General features: G+C 43.4%; 1 protein-coding gene across 1 annotated transcript in view; it reads left to right on the top strand.

Annotated features, from left to right (window-relative positions):
* LOC132888911 (keratin-associated protein 5-5-like) overlaps positions 1–11,536 on the top strand; it is a 50,513-nt gene extending 38,977 nt beyond the window's left edge. The window contains exons 2-6 of the mRNA XM_060925003.1: positions 8,997–9,058; positions 9,140–9,208; positions 9,680–9,730; positions 9,820–10,068; positions 11,260–11,536. Coding sequence (XP_060780986.1) covers positions 8,997–9,058; positions 9,140–9,208; positions 9,680–9,730; positions 9,820–10,068; positions 11,260–11,536 — 708 coding nt within the window. The remainder of the gene's footprint in view (positions 1–8,996; positions 9,059–9,139; positions 9,209–9,679; positions 9,731–9,819; positions 10,069–11,259) is intronic.
* Positions 11,537–19,415: the final 7,879 nt, after the last annotated feature.

Here is a 19,415-nt window from a genome sequence, read left to right as displayed (position 1 = left end):
GTTGTCAATTAACCTGTGTTCATGTGTGTCTTCCCAGTGACCGCGCCCTATTTAAAGAGGGAGAGCAGAGAGCTCATCCCGGAACCAGACGTCAGTTGTGTGTTGGTGTGTGTCTGGGTTCTAATTTGTTCACTGAAAAGTGTGGCAATAAAAAATCATAGTTTCAAACCTGATCTCTGTCCTGCTGTCCTCTGTGCTCCACCCCTTCGTGAGAACTGTTACAAAAGCTTTGACCACTTTTTCAGCAGTTGCTCCCAGCCACTGGTTCAGGTATATGGATGACACCTGGGTAAAAATCAATACCCATGAGGTGGAAGCCTTCACAGAGCACATCAATGCAATGGATATCAACATCAATTTCACTCGGGAGGATGCTAGTGGAAACAACCTAGCCTTTTTGGGCTGCAGCTGTTTGACTCTCACCATCCGCTGGCACATCAAACAAGACAGAAGCCTTAGCATCGAGATCTACCGGAAACCCCCACACACAGACTAGTATCTACTGTTTGACTCTCACCATCCACTGGAACACAAATTGGGGGTCATTAGGACCTTACATCACAGGGCTCAGAACATTCCTAAAACGGTAGAGGAAAAAGAGAAGGAGCAAAAACACATCAAGGAAGCACTTCAAAAGTGCAGGTATCCCAACTGGGCTTTTGTCAAGACCAGAAAAAGAAACATAATGGACAGGGAATAAAACAGCAACAAATGCAAGAACACTGTCATTCCCTACATTTCTGGACTATCTGAGAAACTCAGGAGGATCTTCTACAAAAACAACATTCCTATACATTTCAGACCCAGTAACACTCAGAGGCAGAAATCGGTCCACCCTAAGGACAGAATACCCAGATACAAACAGGATAATGTCGTGTATGCAATTCAATGCAGTGAGGAATGCACAGACCTGCACATTGGGGAAACGAAACAACCGGTTCACAGGCACATGGCTCAACACAGTAGAGCCAGTTCCTCAGGCCAGGACTTTGCAGTCTATCTTCATCTCAATAACAAAGGACACTTGTTTCAGGACTGCAATGTATGCATTTTAGCCAGAGAAGACCAGTAATTTGAAAGAGGAGTAAAAGAAGCCATATTCGTTAACCTGGAATGACCATCACTGAACAGAGGAGGTGGTCTGAGACACCACTTATCAGCCACCTACAATGCAGTCCTTGGCACACTTCCCAGAAAACTGAATACACATCCACACCAAGACTCAGCTGATTTCAGTGACTCACATGATGGCAGAGAGAGCCAATGACCCACAGATCATCCTAACGGCCCTCTAGGCTGCTAACACCATTCACACCTGGCCTCCAGTTACCCTAACACCTACAGGATGATTGAGGGCCCGTCCACACGAGTGCGTTTTTGTCGAATCCTCATAAATACTTTATCTTTTCAGCCTCGTGTCCAGACGGATCTGACTTTTTCGAGGTGTGAAACCGGTATTTTTTGAAAACGGGTCCCAGAGTGGGAAAATCCTAAAATGCCGGATAGCCCAGAGTCGTCTGGATGGCGAATACGGATTTTTTCAGAAAGGATGACGTATAAGCCCCGCCTCTCTAACCTTTAACCTCAGCCTCCGCCGCTAGATGTGTCATAACAACAACAATGGCGGACTACAGGCTTCTACCATATAGTTCCACTTCATTGTCGGTCCACACAAAAGACTCTCCTCTTCCTCTCAGAGTTGCGCTGGACATGATCATCCTCTTCTCATGTTATGAGCTTGTTTGTAAACAGCACGTGACCTTTATACGCATGCTCCATGGCTTCTCTTCTCTTGGCTTTAGTGTATTGGTGTGGCGGCGTCACAGCGCCACATACAGGCCTGGCATATGTACTACAGCGTTTTGGGTCGTTTCCAGTGAATCCGTGTGGACGCAGGTATTTCTGGAAACAACGCCGTGTTTACAGAGATTTTTTTTCAAAACGACAGTGTATTGGGTGAGGCCGCATACTCGTGTGGATGGGCCCTGAAAGTGTAAACGACCCATGTGTCCTCAAAGACTCTCCTTAGGGTTGCTTTTGGTCCACTAGAGGATAAATACCTGGAACTCCCGCTAGTCAGACAGAACCGAAGAAGCCTTTTGGATGAGAGGTGAAATGTCTTCAAGGATTTCAAGCAAGTCAAGTTGCCTTCTTTAGCACCTGCGGTTTACTATGACCTGGATGACTGAGAACCTTCACAGACATACTGCTCATTCATGGAATTATCCAATGAGCCAATCATGTAGCAGCAGTGCAGTACATAAAATCCTGCAGAGGCAGGACAAGACCTTCAGGCAATGGTCACATGAAACATCAGAATGGATTAAAAACATGATCTCAGTGACTGTAACTGGCATGGTTATTGGTACCAGAGTATTTCAGAAAGTGCTGATCTCCTTGGACTTTCAAACACAACAGTCATTAGAATTTACATAGAAAAATGCAGAAAACAGCAAAACACATCCAATGTTTTGCCACTTCTGTTGATGAGGAAGTCAGATGAGAATCACCAAGCAATGTTTTTCCAGTCTTCAGCTGTCTCAGATTCCTGTTCTTGACTGACAGGAGTAAAACCCCAGTGTGGTCTTCTGCTGTTATAGTCTGCCTGCCTCAAGGTTTCACATGCACTTGCTTTCTGAGCTGCTTTTCTGTTCAAATAAAGAATGGTTATTGAATTACACTGTCTGAAATAGGGATACAGGAGGAGTGCATTTCTGTCCCCCAAGGTATGATCTACACTAATGTACCCCCTAGGGCTCATTATTGGACTTCAAGGTAACTATGTGTACCTTTTTTGGGACAAGAAGGTACATATATGTTGCTAATCAGTATATAAATAGTACAAATAAGTAACTTAGAGGGTATTGCCCCAGTGAAAAGCCGTTGTACCCCTAAAGGTATAGTGATGTACTTTGTTTTCTGAGAGTGTATACAGCTTATCTGTCAGAGTCATGGGGGAAGCTGGAGCCAGTCTCAGCTGACTTCATGTGAGAGGTGGGGTTCACCCTGGGCAGGTCACCAATCTATCACAGGGCTAACACAGGTACAAACACAAAAAGCTTTCCTGTCAACTCGAAACTCTGCCCTCTCTCATCAACAAGGTATTTTCTTATGATTAACTTATTCATTTTCCAACATGTTCTCATGTTCTTGCTTTAAACACTAATATATTTCATTTGACTAACAATTAATGTATTCATTGATTGAAAATGAATATTTTTTCATGGGAATAGATTTTCCACGGTTTGTGTGGTTTTTATTTTTAAAATAAAGCCCCCAAAAGAGTAAGAAGGAGACAAGATTGTTGCTTTAAAATGCCCACTGAACCATGACCTAAAAAAAATTTGTTTAAAAATCTAAAAATACCATAAACTGTTTTGACATAGTCTGTGTACCCTCATTACCACAAAAATATTGCTTAACCACCAATCGAGCCGCTGATATTTATAGCAAGGAAGCTATTTTTCCAGCTGCATTTCCACTGAACCATGAATGGACACTTTATCAGGAGAGAAAACCACTCATTTCCTGAAAATTACTACAGATCAGATTTTAAACCCTGTCTGATTATTAGAAATGTGATATTTATAATAGTCTGGCATTTTGAAATCACTTACAGCTAAAGTTAAAGAATTAATTAAGAAAAATAATGAGTTAATTAGTTATTATACTCACAACAAAGCACAGAATTTAGACAATAACATGTGGCCTGATGAACTCTCATTAAATCTCTTTTCCTACCTCTTTTCTGAGATTTTCTTTTGAAATCAGTGTCAAAGCAGGATTTCAAGCTGCTATGCCTGTTCCAGCCTGCTAAAAATCTTTAGAGCCTTTAGTGATAGTTATAGCAGCAGGCTTCCAGCTGTGTGTAAACACCTTCAGCACAGTTGAAATCGACACAAGGACAAAGCAGCACACTGAAGAGAAGAAATTGTGCCTGTTGTTTCATGACAATGCCTTCTTTTATCTGAACAGTGAATTGTGTGTGTGAAACTCAACCAGTGCGATCCTTTAAAAAGTCACATGAACACACATGATTCACATGTCAGTTTTACTCTGGCATTTCTAAGCATAATAAGGTGAAATGTACCTTCAGATGTACTGTATTTCACATGTGATCATACAGTACTCACATAATCATGTGATAACATGAAATACATGTGATTTGTCCATGAAGGGCTCGACATCACGGCACAGACATTCAGAGACACCATGGATAATTTTATTTATTTATTTATTTATTTTTACTGTTCTGTTATTGCAAAATTGTGTGTTTTGTCAAAGATTTGGTGCTTTAGTATTTTTTAGCATTTAAACAAAATTTTAGACTATGAAAGCTAGTACAAATTGGGCACAGTGGTGCAGTGTGTGGAAGTGTGTAGCAGTGTGTAGCAATTAATGCTAACCTACGCCTCTTTGCTGATGAGTGCATCTTATATAAAGAGATCCAAAGTACTCAGGATTGTTTGACTTTACAGGACGACCTGGATCAATTATCTTCATGGTCAAAAATGTGGCAACTGAACTTTAATGTTAAAAAGTGTTATCACTTAGGAATAACATGCAAGAAGTTTCCAACCCTGTTTCAATATACTCTAAATGGCTTGCCTATATCTAAAGTCAACTCTACTAAGTATCTTGGAGTTACAATATCAAACAATCTGAGTTGGAACGAGCATGTGGACAATATCTGTAAAAACGCAAATTCTACTCTGGGTCTCTTGCGCCGAGTACTGTCTGGATGCAGTCATAAGGTTAAAGACACGGCATACCGTACTCTTGTACGACCTAAACTCGAGTATGCCTCTTGTGCATGGAATCCACATAGTCAACAGAATATCAATAAAATTGAATCTCTCCAAAGAACAGCTGCTCGATATGTCTTCAACGACTACTCACGATACAGCCATGTTACACCTATGATTCAAAGTCTTGGTTGGGATTCTCTCCAAGACCGAAGACTCCTTTCACAAGCCACCATCTCATCTCATCTCATTATCTCTAGCCGCTTTATCCTTCTACAGGGTCGCAGGCAAGCTGGAGCCTATCCCAGCTGACTATGGGCGAAAGGCAGGGTACACCCTGGACAAGTCGCCAGGTCATCACAGGGCTGACACATAGACACAGACAACCATTCACACTCACATTCACACCTACGGTCAATTTAGAGTCACCAGTTAACCTAACCTGCATGTCTTTGGACTGTGGGGGAAACCGGAGCACCCGGAGGAAACCCACGCGGACACGGGGAGAACATGCAAACTCCGCACAGAAAGGCCCTTGCCGGCCACGGGGCTCGAACCCAGGACCTTCTTGCTGTGAGGCGACAGCGCTAACCACTACACCACCGTGCTGCCACAAGCCACCATGTTCTACAAAATCCAAATGGGTCATGTTGGCATTTCATTTCCACCTGATGTTAAGCCAAATGAGAGACCATCGAGAGTTCCTAATTGCTGTCCTTTTAAACAAATGAAAGTGAACAATAACACTTACAAATTCTCTTTTTATCAGAGAACAATAGTATTATGGAACAATATACCTTTCAATACCAATATAGATAGTTTAGATGCCTTTAAATCAAATGCTCTTTCAACTATTAGATCAGATTAGCTTTTACATATTACTTGTACAATGTTTCTATACTAGCTTATGTGTTATTATCTAATAATTTATTATATATTTTATTCTCCAAGTGGAAAGCAGTGAAATCTAGGTTTTGTCGTTCAGACAGAACTTCTTTTCATAGGTTTTCATTTTCATTTTGATTTATAATTCTAGGTTTGTCCTACATGCATGTACCTTATTAGGTTAGTTTTTAAATAACTATTTAACTAAAATATAACGATATTTGGTCTTAATTATTATGTTTATATTTGATAACATCAATTGTCTTATGGATCAATATACTTATAAAAAGTTTAGTTATTTCTAATCTAGCTATTATACCAGTTTTCAAGTCTCAGACTGGATTAGTCTCTATCACTATTATAAATTTATTATATTTTTAGATCTTAGAGTTCTAAATTTCATTTTTATTCCTAGGTTGGTTTTGCATGCATGTATTTCATTCACAAATTAATTATTTATTTTCATATATAATTATATTTTTTGTATTTTTATCCATGTATTTATATATTTACTATTTATTGAATGCACTCGTTTCGGTGGGGTTAGTTGCCCGTGGACCATTGGGGATGGGTCCGGGGGGATCATGGATGCACGGGTCCCTTGTTAAGGGTCCCTTGCTATCCATGGCCCCTTTGTCCTCGCCCTTCGGGCTTGCGGATGGCTGAATTCATTGAAATGAGTGTTTATATATATATATATATATATATATATATATATATGGGCGGCACGGTGGTGTAGTGGTTAGCGCTGTCGCCTCACAGCAAGAAGGTCCTGGGTTCGAGCCCCGGGGCCGGCGAGGGCCTTTCTGTGTGGAGTTTGCATGTTCTCCCCGTGTCCGCGTGGGTTTCCTCCGGGTGCTCCGGTTTCCCCCACAGTCCAAAGACATGCAGGTTAGGTTAACTGGTGACTCTAAATTGACCGTAGGTGTGAATGTGAGTGTGAATGGTTGTCTGTGTCTATGTGTCAGCCCTGTGATGACCTGGCGACTTGTCCAGGGTGTACCCCGCCTTTCGCCCATAGTCAGCTGGGATAGGCTCCAGCTTGCCTGCGACCCTCTAGAAGGATAAAGCGGCTAGAGATAATGAATGAATGAATGAATGAATGAATATATATATATGGGTGGCACGGTGGTGTAGTGGTTAGTGCTGTAGCCTCACAGCAAGAAGGTCCGGGTTCGAACCCCGTGGCCAGCAAGGGCCTTTCTGTGTGGAGTTTGCATGTTCTCCCCGTGTCCGCGTGGGTTTCCTCCGGGTGTTCCGGTTTCCCCCACAGTCCAAAGACATGCAGGTTAGGTTAACAGGTGACTCTAAATTGACCGTAGGTGTGAATGGTTGTCTGCAGAGCCGGCCCGTGGCATAGGCAAATGCTAAGGGCGCTGCGTCCATCCAGGGGCGCAGAAACGGGGGGAGAAAAATTATGACTTCCACTATTCTGAAAACGAGTCAGCATTATAATGTCTTAGCCTAATTTAATTGTACAGCAAAGCATGTAGTCAGGGTGCGATTTGTCAAAAAAAGCAGGGTGGGGTGGTGGTTGTTAATCATGAAACAATAAGCGCTCAACAGTGGTTCGCCCTGTCTATAGTGTGTCTTCGGGCGCGCAAGTGCGCATCCGCGGCTATTCTCTGTTTTGGCCATGTAATCATAGCCGGCGATTGCTATAGGCGACCTAGGCAATTGCCGAGAGCGCAAAGTGTGCCCAGGGGCGCCAAGGGCGACCAAAACCCCACCAAAAAGGAGGGATGGAGATGTTACTAAGTGCATCAGTGGCGTACAGTGTTTTCATCCACTGTGCTGCCGAACTCTAGTACCGCGGAACACTAGTGTGCCGTGAGAGATCACCAAGTGTACCGTGGAAAATTATAGAATGACTGTATATTGTAAATATTGGCAACAGCGTTTTAGTTTCAGTCAACATTTTCTATTGGTGATGTGCCTTGAGATTTTTTTCATTGAAAAAAGTGCGCCCTGGCTCAAAAAGGTTGAAAAACAAGTGTAGCCTACGCAGTAGTGGTCGGTGATTTCCTTATGCCTACTAAAAATGCACAATGATAGGTTATAAGGGGGGCGGGGGGAACGGTGTTCATCGGGGAATGAGAATGGCTATCCACTGCAAAAAGTAGCCCAGACTACAAGTGCTTAAATGAAGAAATCCAAACTCTCGGGTGCGCAAGGGCGCAAACGAAGGCTACAGGAAGAAACAAATAGAGCCAAGTATAGAGGTAAGCCTGATCTAATCTCTCATATCAGCCATTATAGTGGCAAATTAATATTTTAGACGCCTGAATCAATGTCTGCCTAGCTAACTAAATGCAAACAGCAATAGAATTCAATAACAAAGTACCCATAATAGCACTTTTGTTTGAAAATACAGCCCATTGATGTCCTAACAGAGTGCTTAAGTTTGCACAATTTAGAATTGTAGAATTTTTTATTCATTTAATTTGTTAATTCTTCAGAGATGACAACTTTTAATAGCAAAAAAGAAACTAAAAATAATTTCTTGTTTATTGTCCATGCACTACACTTTGAACAGGGTGCGGAAGAGTTTTTGCCCATTATATGGAGATATGTATTGAATTTGTGTGGTCATTTTACTTTGTGACACTTTATGTTAATAATAACAATAATGAAAAAGATAAAAATGACTTCTTGTTTATTGTCCATGCACCGTACATTGTTTAATAGTAATAGAATAGAGTGATTAGATTAAAGTGTTATTTAGATGTTATTAGAGAGTTTTTTTTTCTTGGGGGGGGGGCGCCAAAACTCAATCTCGCCTAGGGCAGCCAAAGACCTAGAGCCAGCCCTGGTTGTCTGTGTCTATGTGTCAGCCCTGTGATGACCTGGCGACTTGTCCAGGGTGTACCCCGCCTTTCGCCCGTAGTCAGCTGGGATAGGCTCCAGCTTGCCTGCGACCCTGTAGAAGGATAAAGCGGCTAGAGATAATGAGATGAGATGTATGTATGTATGTATATATATTTATATATATTTCTTTTAGTTCTCCTAGTATAGTATTTACTGTTTTAGGAGTATTTTGATTGAAGATTAAAGATTAAGGTGTAGTAGTGTGTGGCAGGACGTAGCATTGTATAGCAGTGTATGGCAGTGTGTAACAGTGTATGGCAGTGCGTAACAGTGTGTGGCAGTGTATAGCACTGAGTGGTAGTGTATAGCACAGTGTGGCAGTGTGCAGCAGTGTGTGGCAGTGTGTGGCAGTGTATAGCACAGTGTGGTGGTGTGCAACAGTGTGTGGCAGTGTATAGCACAGTGTGGCGGTGTATAGCGCAGTGTGGTGTTGTGCAGCAGTGTGTGGCAGTGTATAGCACAGTGTGGTGGTGTGCAACGGTGTGTGGCAGTGTATAGCACAGTGTGGTGGTGTGCAACAGTGTGTGGCAGTGTATAGCACAGTGTGGTGGTGTGCAACGGTGTGTGGCAGTGTATAGCACAGTGTGGTGGTGTGCAACGGTGTGTGGCAGTGTATAGCACAGTGTGGTGGTGTGCAACAGTGTGCAGCAGTGTATAGCACAGTGTGGTGGTGTGCAGCAGTGTGTGGCAGTGTATAGCACAGTGTGGTGGTGTGCAGCAGTGTGTGGCAGTGTATAGCACTGTGTAGCAGTGTGTGGCAGTGTATAGCACAGTGTGGCAGTGTGCAACAGTGTGTGGCAGTGTATAGCACTGTGCTGCACTGTGCAACAGTGTGTGGCAGTGTATAGCACTGTATTGCAGTGTGCAACAGTTTGTGGTAGTGTATAGCACTGTGTAGCAGTGTGTGGCAGTGTATAGCACAGTGTGGCGGTGTGCAACAGTGTGTGGCAGTGTATAGCACTGTGTGGCAGTGTGCAGCAGTGTGTGGCAGTGTATAGCACAGTGTGGCGGTGTGCAACAGTGTGTGGCAGTGTATAGCACAGTGTGGCGGTGTGCAACAGTGTGTGGCAGTGTATAGCACAGTGTGGCAGTGTGCAACAGTGTGTGGCAGTGTATAGCACAGTGTGGCGGTGTGCAACAGTGTGTGGCAGTGTATAGCACAGTGTGGCGGTGTGCAACAGTGTGTGGCAGTGTATAGCACAGTGTGGCGGTGTGCAACAGTGTGTGGCAGTGTAAAGCACCGTGTGGCAGTGTGCAGCGGTGTGTGGCAGTGTATAGCACAGTGTGGCAGTGTATAGCACAGTGTGGCGGTGTGCAACAGTGTGTGGCAGTGTATAGCACAGTGTGGCGGTGTGCAACAGTGTGTGGCAGTTTATAGCACAGTGTGGCGGTGTGCAACAGTGTGTGGCAGTGTAAAGCACCGTGTGGCAGTGTGCAGCAGTGTGTGGCAGTGTATAGCACAGTGTGGCGGTGTGCAACAGTGTGTGGCGGTGTATAGCACAGTGTGGCGGTGTATAGCACAGTGTGGTGGTGTGCAGCCATGTATAGCACAGTGTGGCCGTGTGCAACGGTGTGTGGCAGTGTATAGCACCGTGTAACAGTGTGGGCTGGTGTGTGGCAGTGTATAGCATAGTGTGGCAGTGTATAATAGTGTATAGCAGTGTGTGGCAGTGAGTAGCAGGGTATAGCATTGTGTAGCAGTGTGTGGCAGTGAGTAGCAGGGTATAGCAGTGTGTAGCAGTGTGTGGCAGTGAGTAGCAGGGTATAGCAGTGTGTAGCAGTGTGTGGCAGTGAGTAGCAGGGTATAGCAGTGTGTGGCAGTGAGTAACAGTGTGTAGCAGTGTGTGGCAGTGAGTAACAGGGTATAGCAGTGTGTAGCAGCGTGTGGCAGTGAGTAACAGGGTATAGCAGTGTGTGGCAGTGAGTAACAGGGTATAGCAGTGTGTGGCAGTGAGTAACAGTGTGTAGCAGTGTGTGGCAGTGAGTAGCAGGGTATAGCAGTGTGTAGCAGTGTGTGGCAGTGAGTAACAGGGTATAGCAGTGTGTAGCAGCGTGTGGCAGTGAGTAACAGGGTATAGCAGTGTGTGGCAGTGAGTAACAGTGTGTAGCAGTGTGTGGCAGTGAGTAACAGGGTATAGCAGTGTGTGGCAGTGAGTAGCAGGGTATAGCAGTGTGTAGCAGTGTGTGGCAGTGAGTAACAGGGTATAGCAGTGTGTAGCAGTGTGTGGCAGTGAGTAACAGGGTATAGCAGTGTGTAGCAGCGTGTGGCAGTGAGTAACAGGGTATAGCAGTGTGTAGCAGCGTGTGGCAGTGAGTAACAGGGTATAGCAGTGTGTAGCAGTGTGTGGCAGTGAGTAACAGGGTATAGCAGTGTGTGGCAGTGAGTAACAGGGTATAGCAGGGTGTGGCAGTGAGTAACAGGGTATAGCAGTGTGTAGCAGCGTGTGGCAGTGAGTAACAGGGTATAGCAGTGTGTAGCAGCGTGTGGCAGTGAGTAACAGGGTATAGCAGTGTGTAGCAGCGTGTGGCAGTGAGTAACAGGGTATAGCAGTGTGTAGCAGCGTGTGGCAGTGAGTAACAGGGTATAGCAGTGTATAGCACAGTGTGGCGGTGTGCAACAGTGTGTGGCAGTGTATAGCACAGTGTGGCGGTGTGCAACAGTGTGTGGCAGTGTAAAGCACCGTGTGGCAGTGTGCAGCGGTGTGTGGCAGTGTATAGCACAGTGTGGCAGTGTATAGCACAGTGTGGCGGTGTGCAACAGTGTGTGGCAGTGTATAGCACAGTGTGGCGGTGTGCAACAGTGTGTGGCAGTTTATAGCACAGTGTGGCGGTGTGCAACAGTGTGTGGCAGTGTAAAGCACCGTGTGGCAGTGTGCAGCAGTGTGTGGCAGTGTATAGCACAGTGTGGCGGTGTGCAACAGTGTGTGGCGGTGTATAGCACAGTGTGGCGGTGTATAGCACAGTGTGGTGGTGTGCAGCCATGTATAGCACAGTGTGGCCGTGTGCAACGGTGTGTGGCAGTGTATAGCACCGTGTAACAGTGTGGGCTGGTGTGTGGCAGTGTATAGCATAGTGTGGCAGTGTATAATAGTGTATAGCAGTGTGTGGCAGTGAGTAGCAGGGTATAGCATTGTGTAGCAGTGTGTGGCAGTGAGTAGCAGGGTATAGCAGTGTGTAGCAGTGTGTGGCAGTGAGTAGCAGGGTATAGCAGTGTGTAGCAGTGTGTGGCAGTGAGTAGCAGGGTATAGCAGTGTGTGGCAGTGAGTAACAGTGTGTAGCAGTGTGTGGCAGTGAGTAACAGGGTATAGCAGTGTGTAGCAGCGTGTGGCAGTGAGTAACAGGGTATAGCAGTGTGTGGCAGTGAGTAACAGGGTATAGCAGTGTGTGGCAGTGAGTAACAGTGTGTAGCAGTGTGTGGCAGTGAGTAGCAGGGTATAGCAGTGTGTAGCAGTGTGTGGCAGTGAGTAACAGGGTATAGCAGTGTGTAGCAGCGTGTGGCAGTGAGTAACAGGGTATAGCAGTGTGTGGCAGTGAGTAACAGTGTGTAGCAGTGTGTGGCAGTGAGTAACAGGGTATAGCAGTGTGTGGCAGTGAGTAACAGGGTATAGCAGTGTGTAGCAGCGTGTGGCAGTGAGTAACAGGGTATAGCAGTGTGTGGCAGTGAGTAACAGTGTGTAGCAGTGTGTGGCAGTGAGTAACAGGGTATAGCAGTGTGTGGCAGTGAGTAACAGTGTGTAGCAGTGTGTGGCAGTGAGTAACAGTGTGTAGCAGTGTGTGGCAGTGAGTAACAGGGTATAGCAGTGTGTAGCAGTGTGTGGCAGTGAGTAACAGGGTATAGCAGTGTGTAGCAGCGTGTGGCAGTGAGTAACAGGGTATAGCAGTGTGTAGCAGCGTGTGGCAGTGAGTAACAGGGTATAGCAGTGTGTAGCAGTGTGTGGCAGTGAGTAACAGGGTATAGCAGTGTGTAGCAGTGTGTGGCAGTGAGTAACAGGGTATAGCAGTGTGTAGCAGGGTGTGGCAGTGAGTAACAGGGTATAGCAGTGTGTAGCAGCGTGTGGCAGTGAGTAACAGGGTATAGCAGTGTGTAGCAGCGTGTGGCAGTGAGTAACAGGGTATAGCAGTGTGTAGCAGTGTGTGGCAGTGAGTAGCAGGGTATAGCAGTGTGTAGCAGTGTGTGGCAGTGAGTAGCAGGGTATAGCAGTGTGTGGCAGTGAGTAACAGTGTGTAGCAGTGTGTGGCAGTGAGTAACAGGGTATAGCAGTGTGTAGCAGCGTGTGGCAGTGAGTAACAGGGTATAGCAGTGTGTGGCAGTGAGTAACAGGGTGTAGCAGTGTGTGGCAGTGAGTAGCAGGGTATAGCAGTGTGTAGCAGTGTGTGGCAGTGAGTAACAGGGTATAGCAGTGTGTAGCAGTGAGTGGCAGAGAGTAGCAATGTTTAGCATTGTGTGGCAGTGTATAGCAGTGTGTGGCAGTGAGTAGCAGGGTATAGCAGTGTGTAACAGTGTGTGGGAGTATGTACAGTGGTGTTTGAAAGTTTGTGAACCCTTTAGAATCTTCTATATTTCTGCATAAATATGACCTAAAACATCAGATTTTCACACAAGTCATAAAAGTAGATAAAGAGAACCCAGTTAAACAAATGAGACAAAAATATTATACTTGGTCATTTATTTATTGAGGAAAATGATCCAATATTACATATCTGTGAGTGGCAAAAGTATGTGAACCTCTAGGATTAGCAGTTAATTTGAAGGTGAAATTAGTCAGGTGCTTTCAGTCAATGGGATGATAATCAGGTGTGAGTGGGATCTATCAAAGTCTAATCTTCACAACACATGTTTGTGGAAGTGTATCATGGCATGAACAAAGGAGATTTCTGAGGACCTCAGAAAAAACATTGTTGATGCTAATCAGGCTGGAAAAGGTTACAAAACCATCTCTAAAGAGTTTGGACTCTACCAATCCACAGTCAGACAGATTGTGTACAAATGAAGGAAACTCAAGACCATTGTTACCCTCCCCAGGAGTGGTCGACCAACAAAGATCACTCCAAGAGCAAGGCGTGGAATAGTCAGCGAGGTCACAAAGGACCCCAGGGTAACTTCTAAGCAACTGAAGGCCTCTCTGACATTGGCTAATGTTAATGTTCATGAGTCCACCATCAGGAGAACACTGAACAACAATGGTGTGCATGGTAGGGTTGCAAGGAGAAAGCCACTGCTCTCCAAAAAGAACACTGCTGCTCATCTGCAGTTTGCTAAAGATCATGTGGACAAGCCAGAAGGCTATTGGAAAAATGTTTTGTGGACAGATGAGACCAAAATAGAACTTTTTGGTTTAAATGAGAAGTGTTATGTTTGGAGAAAGGAAAACACTGCATTCCAGCATAAGAACCTTATCCAATCTGTGAAACATGGTGGTGGTAGTATCATGGTTTAGGCCTGTTTTGCTGCATCTGGGCCAGGACGGCTTGCCATCATTGATGGAACAATGAATTCTGAATCATACCAGCGAATTCTAAAGGAAATGTCAGGACATCTGTCCATGAACTGAATCTCAAGAGAAGGTGGGTCATGCAGCAAGACAACGACCCTAAGCACACAAGTTGTTCTACCAAAGAATGGTTAAAGAAGAATAAAGTTAATGTTTTGGAATGGCCAAGTCAAAGTCCTGACCTTAATCCAGTGGAAATGTTGTGAAGGACCTGATGCGAGCAGTTCATGTAAGGAAACCCACCAACATTCCAGAGTTGAAGCTGTTCTGTACGGAGGAATGGGCTAAAATTCCTCCAAGCCGGTGTGCAGGACTGATCAACAGTTACCGGAAACATTTAGTTGCAGTTATTGCTGCACAAGGGGCTCACACCAGATACTGAAAGCAAAGGTTCACATACTTTTGCCACTCACAGATATGTAATATTGGATCATTTTCCTCAATTAATAAATGAGCAAGTATAATATTTTTGTCTCATTTGTTCAACTGGGTTCTCTTTATCTACTTTTAGGACTTGTGTGAAAATCTGATGATGTTTCAGGTCATAGTTGTGCAGAAATATAGAAAATTCTAAAGGGTTCACAAACTTTCAAACACCACTGTAGAAGTGTGCATCAGTGTGTAGCAGTGTGTGGCAGTGTGTAGCAGTGTGTGGCAGTGTGTGGCAGTGCTACCTCATAGGTCCTGGGTCCCTGGTTTAATCCTGAGGTTGTGTTACTGTCTATGTGGAGGTGGATTGATTATGGTGTTGTCCACAGGATGTATTCTCACTTTCCTCCCAACGTTTCCAGGATAGGTTCTGGATCCACAACAACCCTGACCAGGATAAAGCACTTGCTCAATGAATGAATGAATGAAAAAAAAGGTCAAAGGTGGCCTTCTAAAGATAACTTGTAACATGTACTTTGACACAGTTGTTTCATTTAAAAGCCTTTGGAGTGTTTGAATGTTATAATGAGGTGTACATGATTATGGTTAGCCTTTCACTCACTCACTCACTCACTCACTCACTGAGTCACTGCTTTTACCTGGTCAGAGAATGCACATACTGCACAATCACACACTCATTCACACCTATGTTTAATTTATTTTATTTAAAACCAATCCAACATATTTTAAGAGACAGGAGAAAAGCAGAAAACACAGAGGAAACCCACATGGGCATGGAGAGAACATGCACAGAAACTCGGAACCAGGGACTAGAAACATTACAGTGAAAAAAAAAATTAAATTGAATTAAATTCTCATTGATCATAATTATTTACATGAAAAAAAATCACTCTAAATTGTTTCAGAGTGAAACTTATTTTCCAAAGTGCCTGAATGGTTAATAATGCTATTTTTCTGTTCCAGTGTGATTTGTACAGTTTTGCACTCGAGTCTCCATCAATGAACAGTTGATAACTTCAGCAAAATAGATTTCATGTTAAAACTATAATGAATTTCCTGGTTACACAGTTGCACTTTTTTAAAACCATACAGCACAGAATTATAGAAGCGAGTTAGCTGTATTTATAACCACATTATCCGGTGCCACCCAGATGAAGATGGGTTACCTTTGGAGTCCGGTTCCTCTCAAGGTTTCCTCATGTCGTCTCAGGGAGTTTTTCCTTGCCAATGTCGTCTCTGGCTTGCTCATTAGGGATAAATTTATAAATTCATCTTTGGAAAATGAGTATCTGGAATGTATATGTTTCTGTGAAGCCACTTTGTGACAATGTCCATTGTTAAAAGTGCTACACAAATAAAATTGAACTGAAATGAAATGAAATTCAAGAAAGTAGCCTAAAGAAAGTACAATGTGGGCTTAAATTCCTGTCTAGAATGTGTCACTTCCTGCACGTTTTTTTCCTGATGGCAGGAAAATCCATGAAGAAATTATATTTTTCTATGATTCTGCAAGCCAAAAATAGATAGATAGATAGATAGATAGATAGATAGATAGATAGATAGATAGAGAGATAGATAGATCAGGCTATAAAGTAATGGGATGCTCTAAAAATTTTAAAAATAAATACCCATTTCTGTGTAAGAAAGTAATTTCTGATCAGAACAAACTAAAATGAAAAATAAATCATTTATAGTCTCTGCTCTGGACAGACACTAACACAAGCTTAGGAATGAGATGTGGGGCAGCGACACTACTTGTGGCTTCAGCATCCCACCCTTATAGTTAGCCTGTTCAATAAAAGTCAAAATTTGAAATGCAAATGCACAAATGACAAATTAGTTAAATGTACAGAATCGTTTGAGGCATTTACTCAAACCGTGACTAAAGTTTACTGCCTCTTATGTCTTGAATAAAATACATTTTTATGCTTTTCTATTTTTTATCCAAAGTTACAAAGGGTTAATTGCTTTTAAGAATTTGAAGCAGTGATGTATCTGACTCTAGTTGTGGTTTCGGTGTCCCTGGATTATTTTTCCACCATTTCCACCATGTTTCTTGTGGTATACACACTTTCAGAAAAAAAGTGTGCCAAACGGTACCTTTCCTTGTCACTGGGGTGGTTCCCCCAGGGGAAATCTTTTGCATCTTTAGTAGGTGCTTTTTACATAGGCAGGTGCATGTAGTTAAATAGTAAAATTAAAACTTTGAGCTAAAAACAAATTACGGTCCATTGATGTACCTTCAGTAATTTTTAAAGGTACACTATATCCACGTATACAGGTGAAAGATAGATATTAAAGGTACGAAAGATGTGCCCATGAGGCTACTACCCTGGTGACAAGGAAAGTTTGCTTTTTTCTAAGTATTTTTTTTCTGCATGAAAATTTTATTTTCATAGGCAGACATACACAAAAAGAGAAGGACACACAACATTGGACTCTGTGATTCCCATCCATTCCTGCACACTGTTCCTATAATAATAATAATAATAATAATAATAACCTCTGATACGTTATGGTATGAGTGGAAAACAGGGATGGTATTGGAATCAGATACGTGTAAGCTGCGGTGGGACTTTGAACAGCGGTTGAGGAAACTAGAAAAGGCATGTAAACCAGAGTTGATGCTTGAATTAAAAGTTGAAAGGAAGATTTATGGAGTGGATATGGCGTGTCCAATGGAGCATAATGTGGTAGAGAAAGTACGCAAAAAGATGATGGCGTATTGCTGGGTTTCAGTCAAGTGACTTTTCTTAGCAGTTTTACTGGAAGTAAAATAGCTGGTGGTCTAAACGGCTGCCGTATTGCAAACAACTAGTGATAGCTTATCAGAGTACGCTTGTAATCTATAAGCCACTGCTTGCTTTAGATATATTCAGAAGATTGCTGTGTGCAATGGAATCGACCCCTACAGTCTGGGAAAGAAGGATTTGTCATATCATCTCAAAAACTACCCTTCAGTCGAGTTCCCCGACATCTCGAACTATCTGGTGTTGCAGACGTCCTTCTACACCGCAAAACAGATGAAAGCGTGAAAGAGTATGGAGGCTTACAACTTTTTTGTATGTGGCTGGGTAAAAGACCTTGGTATCAAGTCACTGCCGAATGAATCCTGTATTGTTTTTGCCCGTGTAAATATGTTTTTTTAATCTTTTCGTTCACATCTTTACAACGAAGCGCTGCAAGTTGAAGTGTAAACAAACAACAGTTCACTTGATTCTCACTTGTGTTGGCTCTTATCTCTCAGGTAAATCATTCACAAAGATCATCAGAAACCCCTTTAAAGACCTGGATCTTAGTTAAACAAGATAGACAGCGCATTGTAACTGTACGGCTGGGTAAGAATTTTGTTGCAACCTTCATGCATATGGACTTTGTGAGGAGTAAACAAAGAAACAGCTGGGGACTTTAGTGCTTCATGACTAAAAAAGGTACCGTAAAATAACAACCCATAGCAAGAAAAGTGCTTGGAAAACACTAAGGACATCGCTGAGAGGGAGATACAAACCTTTCACGAAGTGATTACTGCAAACTCGAGCATGCTTCGACTCTGCTCCCTTCGATTTCAGTGAGAGGTTCAAAAGCCACCTTTCTCAAGGTCTTTTTGTGAAATCCTGTGTTTGTTTAGCCTTTTTTATTAGTTCACGTGGAACCCTGAAGAAACTTTTATCAGTTTCACGGTTTGATCGATTCGAACAACCTAAAACAACGCAAGCGTAAGGCATTTTTCATGCGAGCAATGCACCTTCTCTGTACAAACGCTTTGTAAACTGAGCTTTGGTAGACCACCAGCTAAAGTTTCGAATAACTAATGAGGTGGATGTGACGTCACGTGAAACCCAGCAATAGGCAGCTCGCATATGAAACTAGAGAGGCAAGACCAGGCTTCATTGTAAAGTTAGTGCCTATGGTGATTAGTTGTCTCGGTGGTGGTGGACGGGAGTGCTTTTGAAGGCTGTTCACTCACTCATCGAGGATAAGAAGAAAGCAGAGAAGATCGTAGCGACAACGCAGAAGACGGTGTTGTTTGATAGTGAAATTTTTTTTAAAACCTTTATTCGTTACATGCACACTTCAAGCACAGTGAAATTCATCCTCTGCATTTAACCCATCTGAAGCAGTGAACACACGCACACACACCCAGAGCAGTGGGCAGCCCAGAGCGCCCGGGGAGCAGTCAGGGGTTCGGTACCTTGCTCAAGGGCACCTCAGCCCAAGGCCGAATCGATTCTATGTTAAGTCATGTCTGGGGTAACACAGCCAATAGAAAAGTAATATATGCGGATATATAACGTTATTATGACTGTAAGAAGATATGTTAACCACCAGTTTGCATGTCTTACCAAAAGGCCATTGGACTCTGCATGTGTCTCTGCGATCCAACAGCTAAGGGCCTGGCATTAAATAGCAGCCCCTTATCACCACCTTTCCACCAGCTCACACCATGGTGATGCTGATGATAGGACCCTGGTGTGAGCTGGTGGTCTAAGGCATGGCCGGGAACCAGAACACTTGTCCGGCTATCCCTTCCGATAATAATAATAATAATAATAATAATAATAATAATGTCGATTTCTTGTTGTTTTTTTCTCCCTAGACTTATGTTACAAAGTCATGAATAATCCCACACTCTGAAATGGCTCAGGAGGAGTTATAGATCAGACCTTTTTGTCTCATTCAGACACCATACTTATGTGTTTGTGCACACGCAGCAGAGACACGTGAATCCTCCACCTGAGTTCCACTGCTCCAATGACGAGTGATGACGCACCCATTTAAAACCGTCTGCATCTCTGCAGGACAAGTGCAATGTGTGTGTGTGTGTGTGTGTGTGTGTGTGTGTGTGTGTGTGTTTTACAATTAAGCCATCCAAGAATGTGACTCAAATTTCTCACTTCTTTCACTCCTCCTCTCCTCCTCCTCCCTTTTTTGAATTCTATCCATTTTTTCAGCAATCACTGGCCTTTTTTTTTCCCTTTTCAATTCCCTTTTTTCTACTTCTTTCCCTGAACACTGTAGCAGTGTGGTGTGTAGT

This window comes from Neoarius graeffei, chromosome 7, assembly GCF_027579695.1.
Source record: "Neoarius graeffei isolate fNeoGra1 chromosome 7, fNeoGra1.pri, whole genome shotgun sequence".
In the NCBI taxonomy this organism is placed as follows: domain Eukaryota; kingdom Metazoa; phylum Chordata; class Actinopteri; order Siluriformes; family Ariidae; genus Neoarius; species Neoarius graeffei.
The sequence above is the reverse complement of the archived record's forward strand: the minus strand, read 5'-3'. Positions and strand labels throughout refer to the sequence as shown.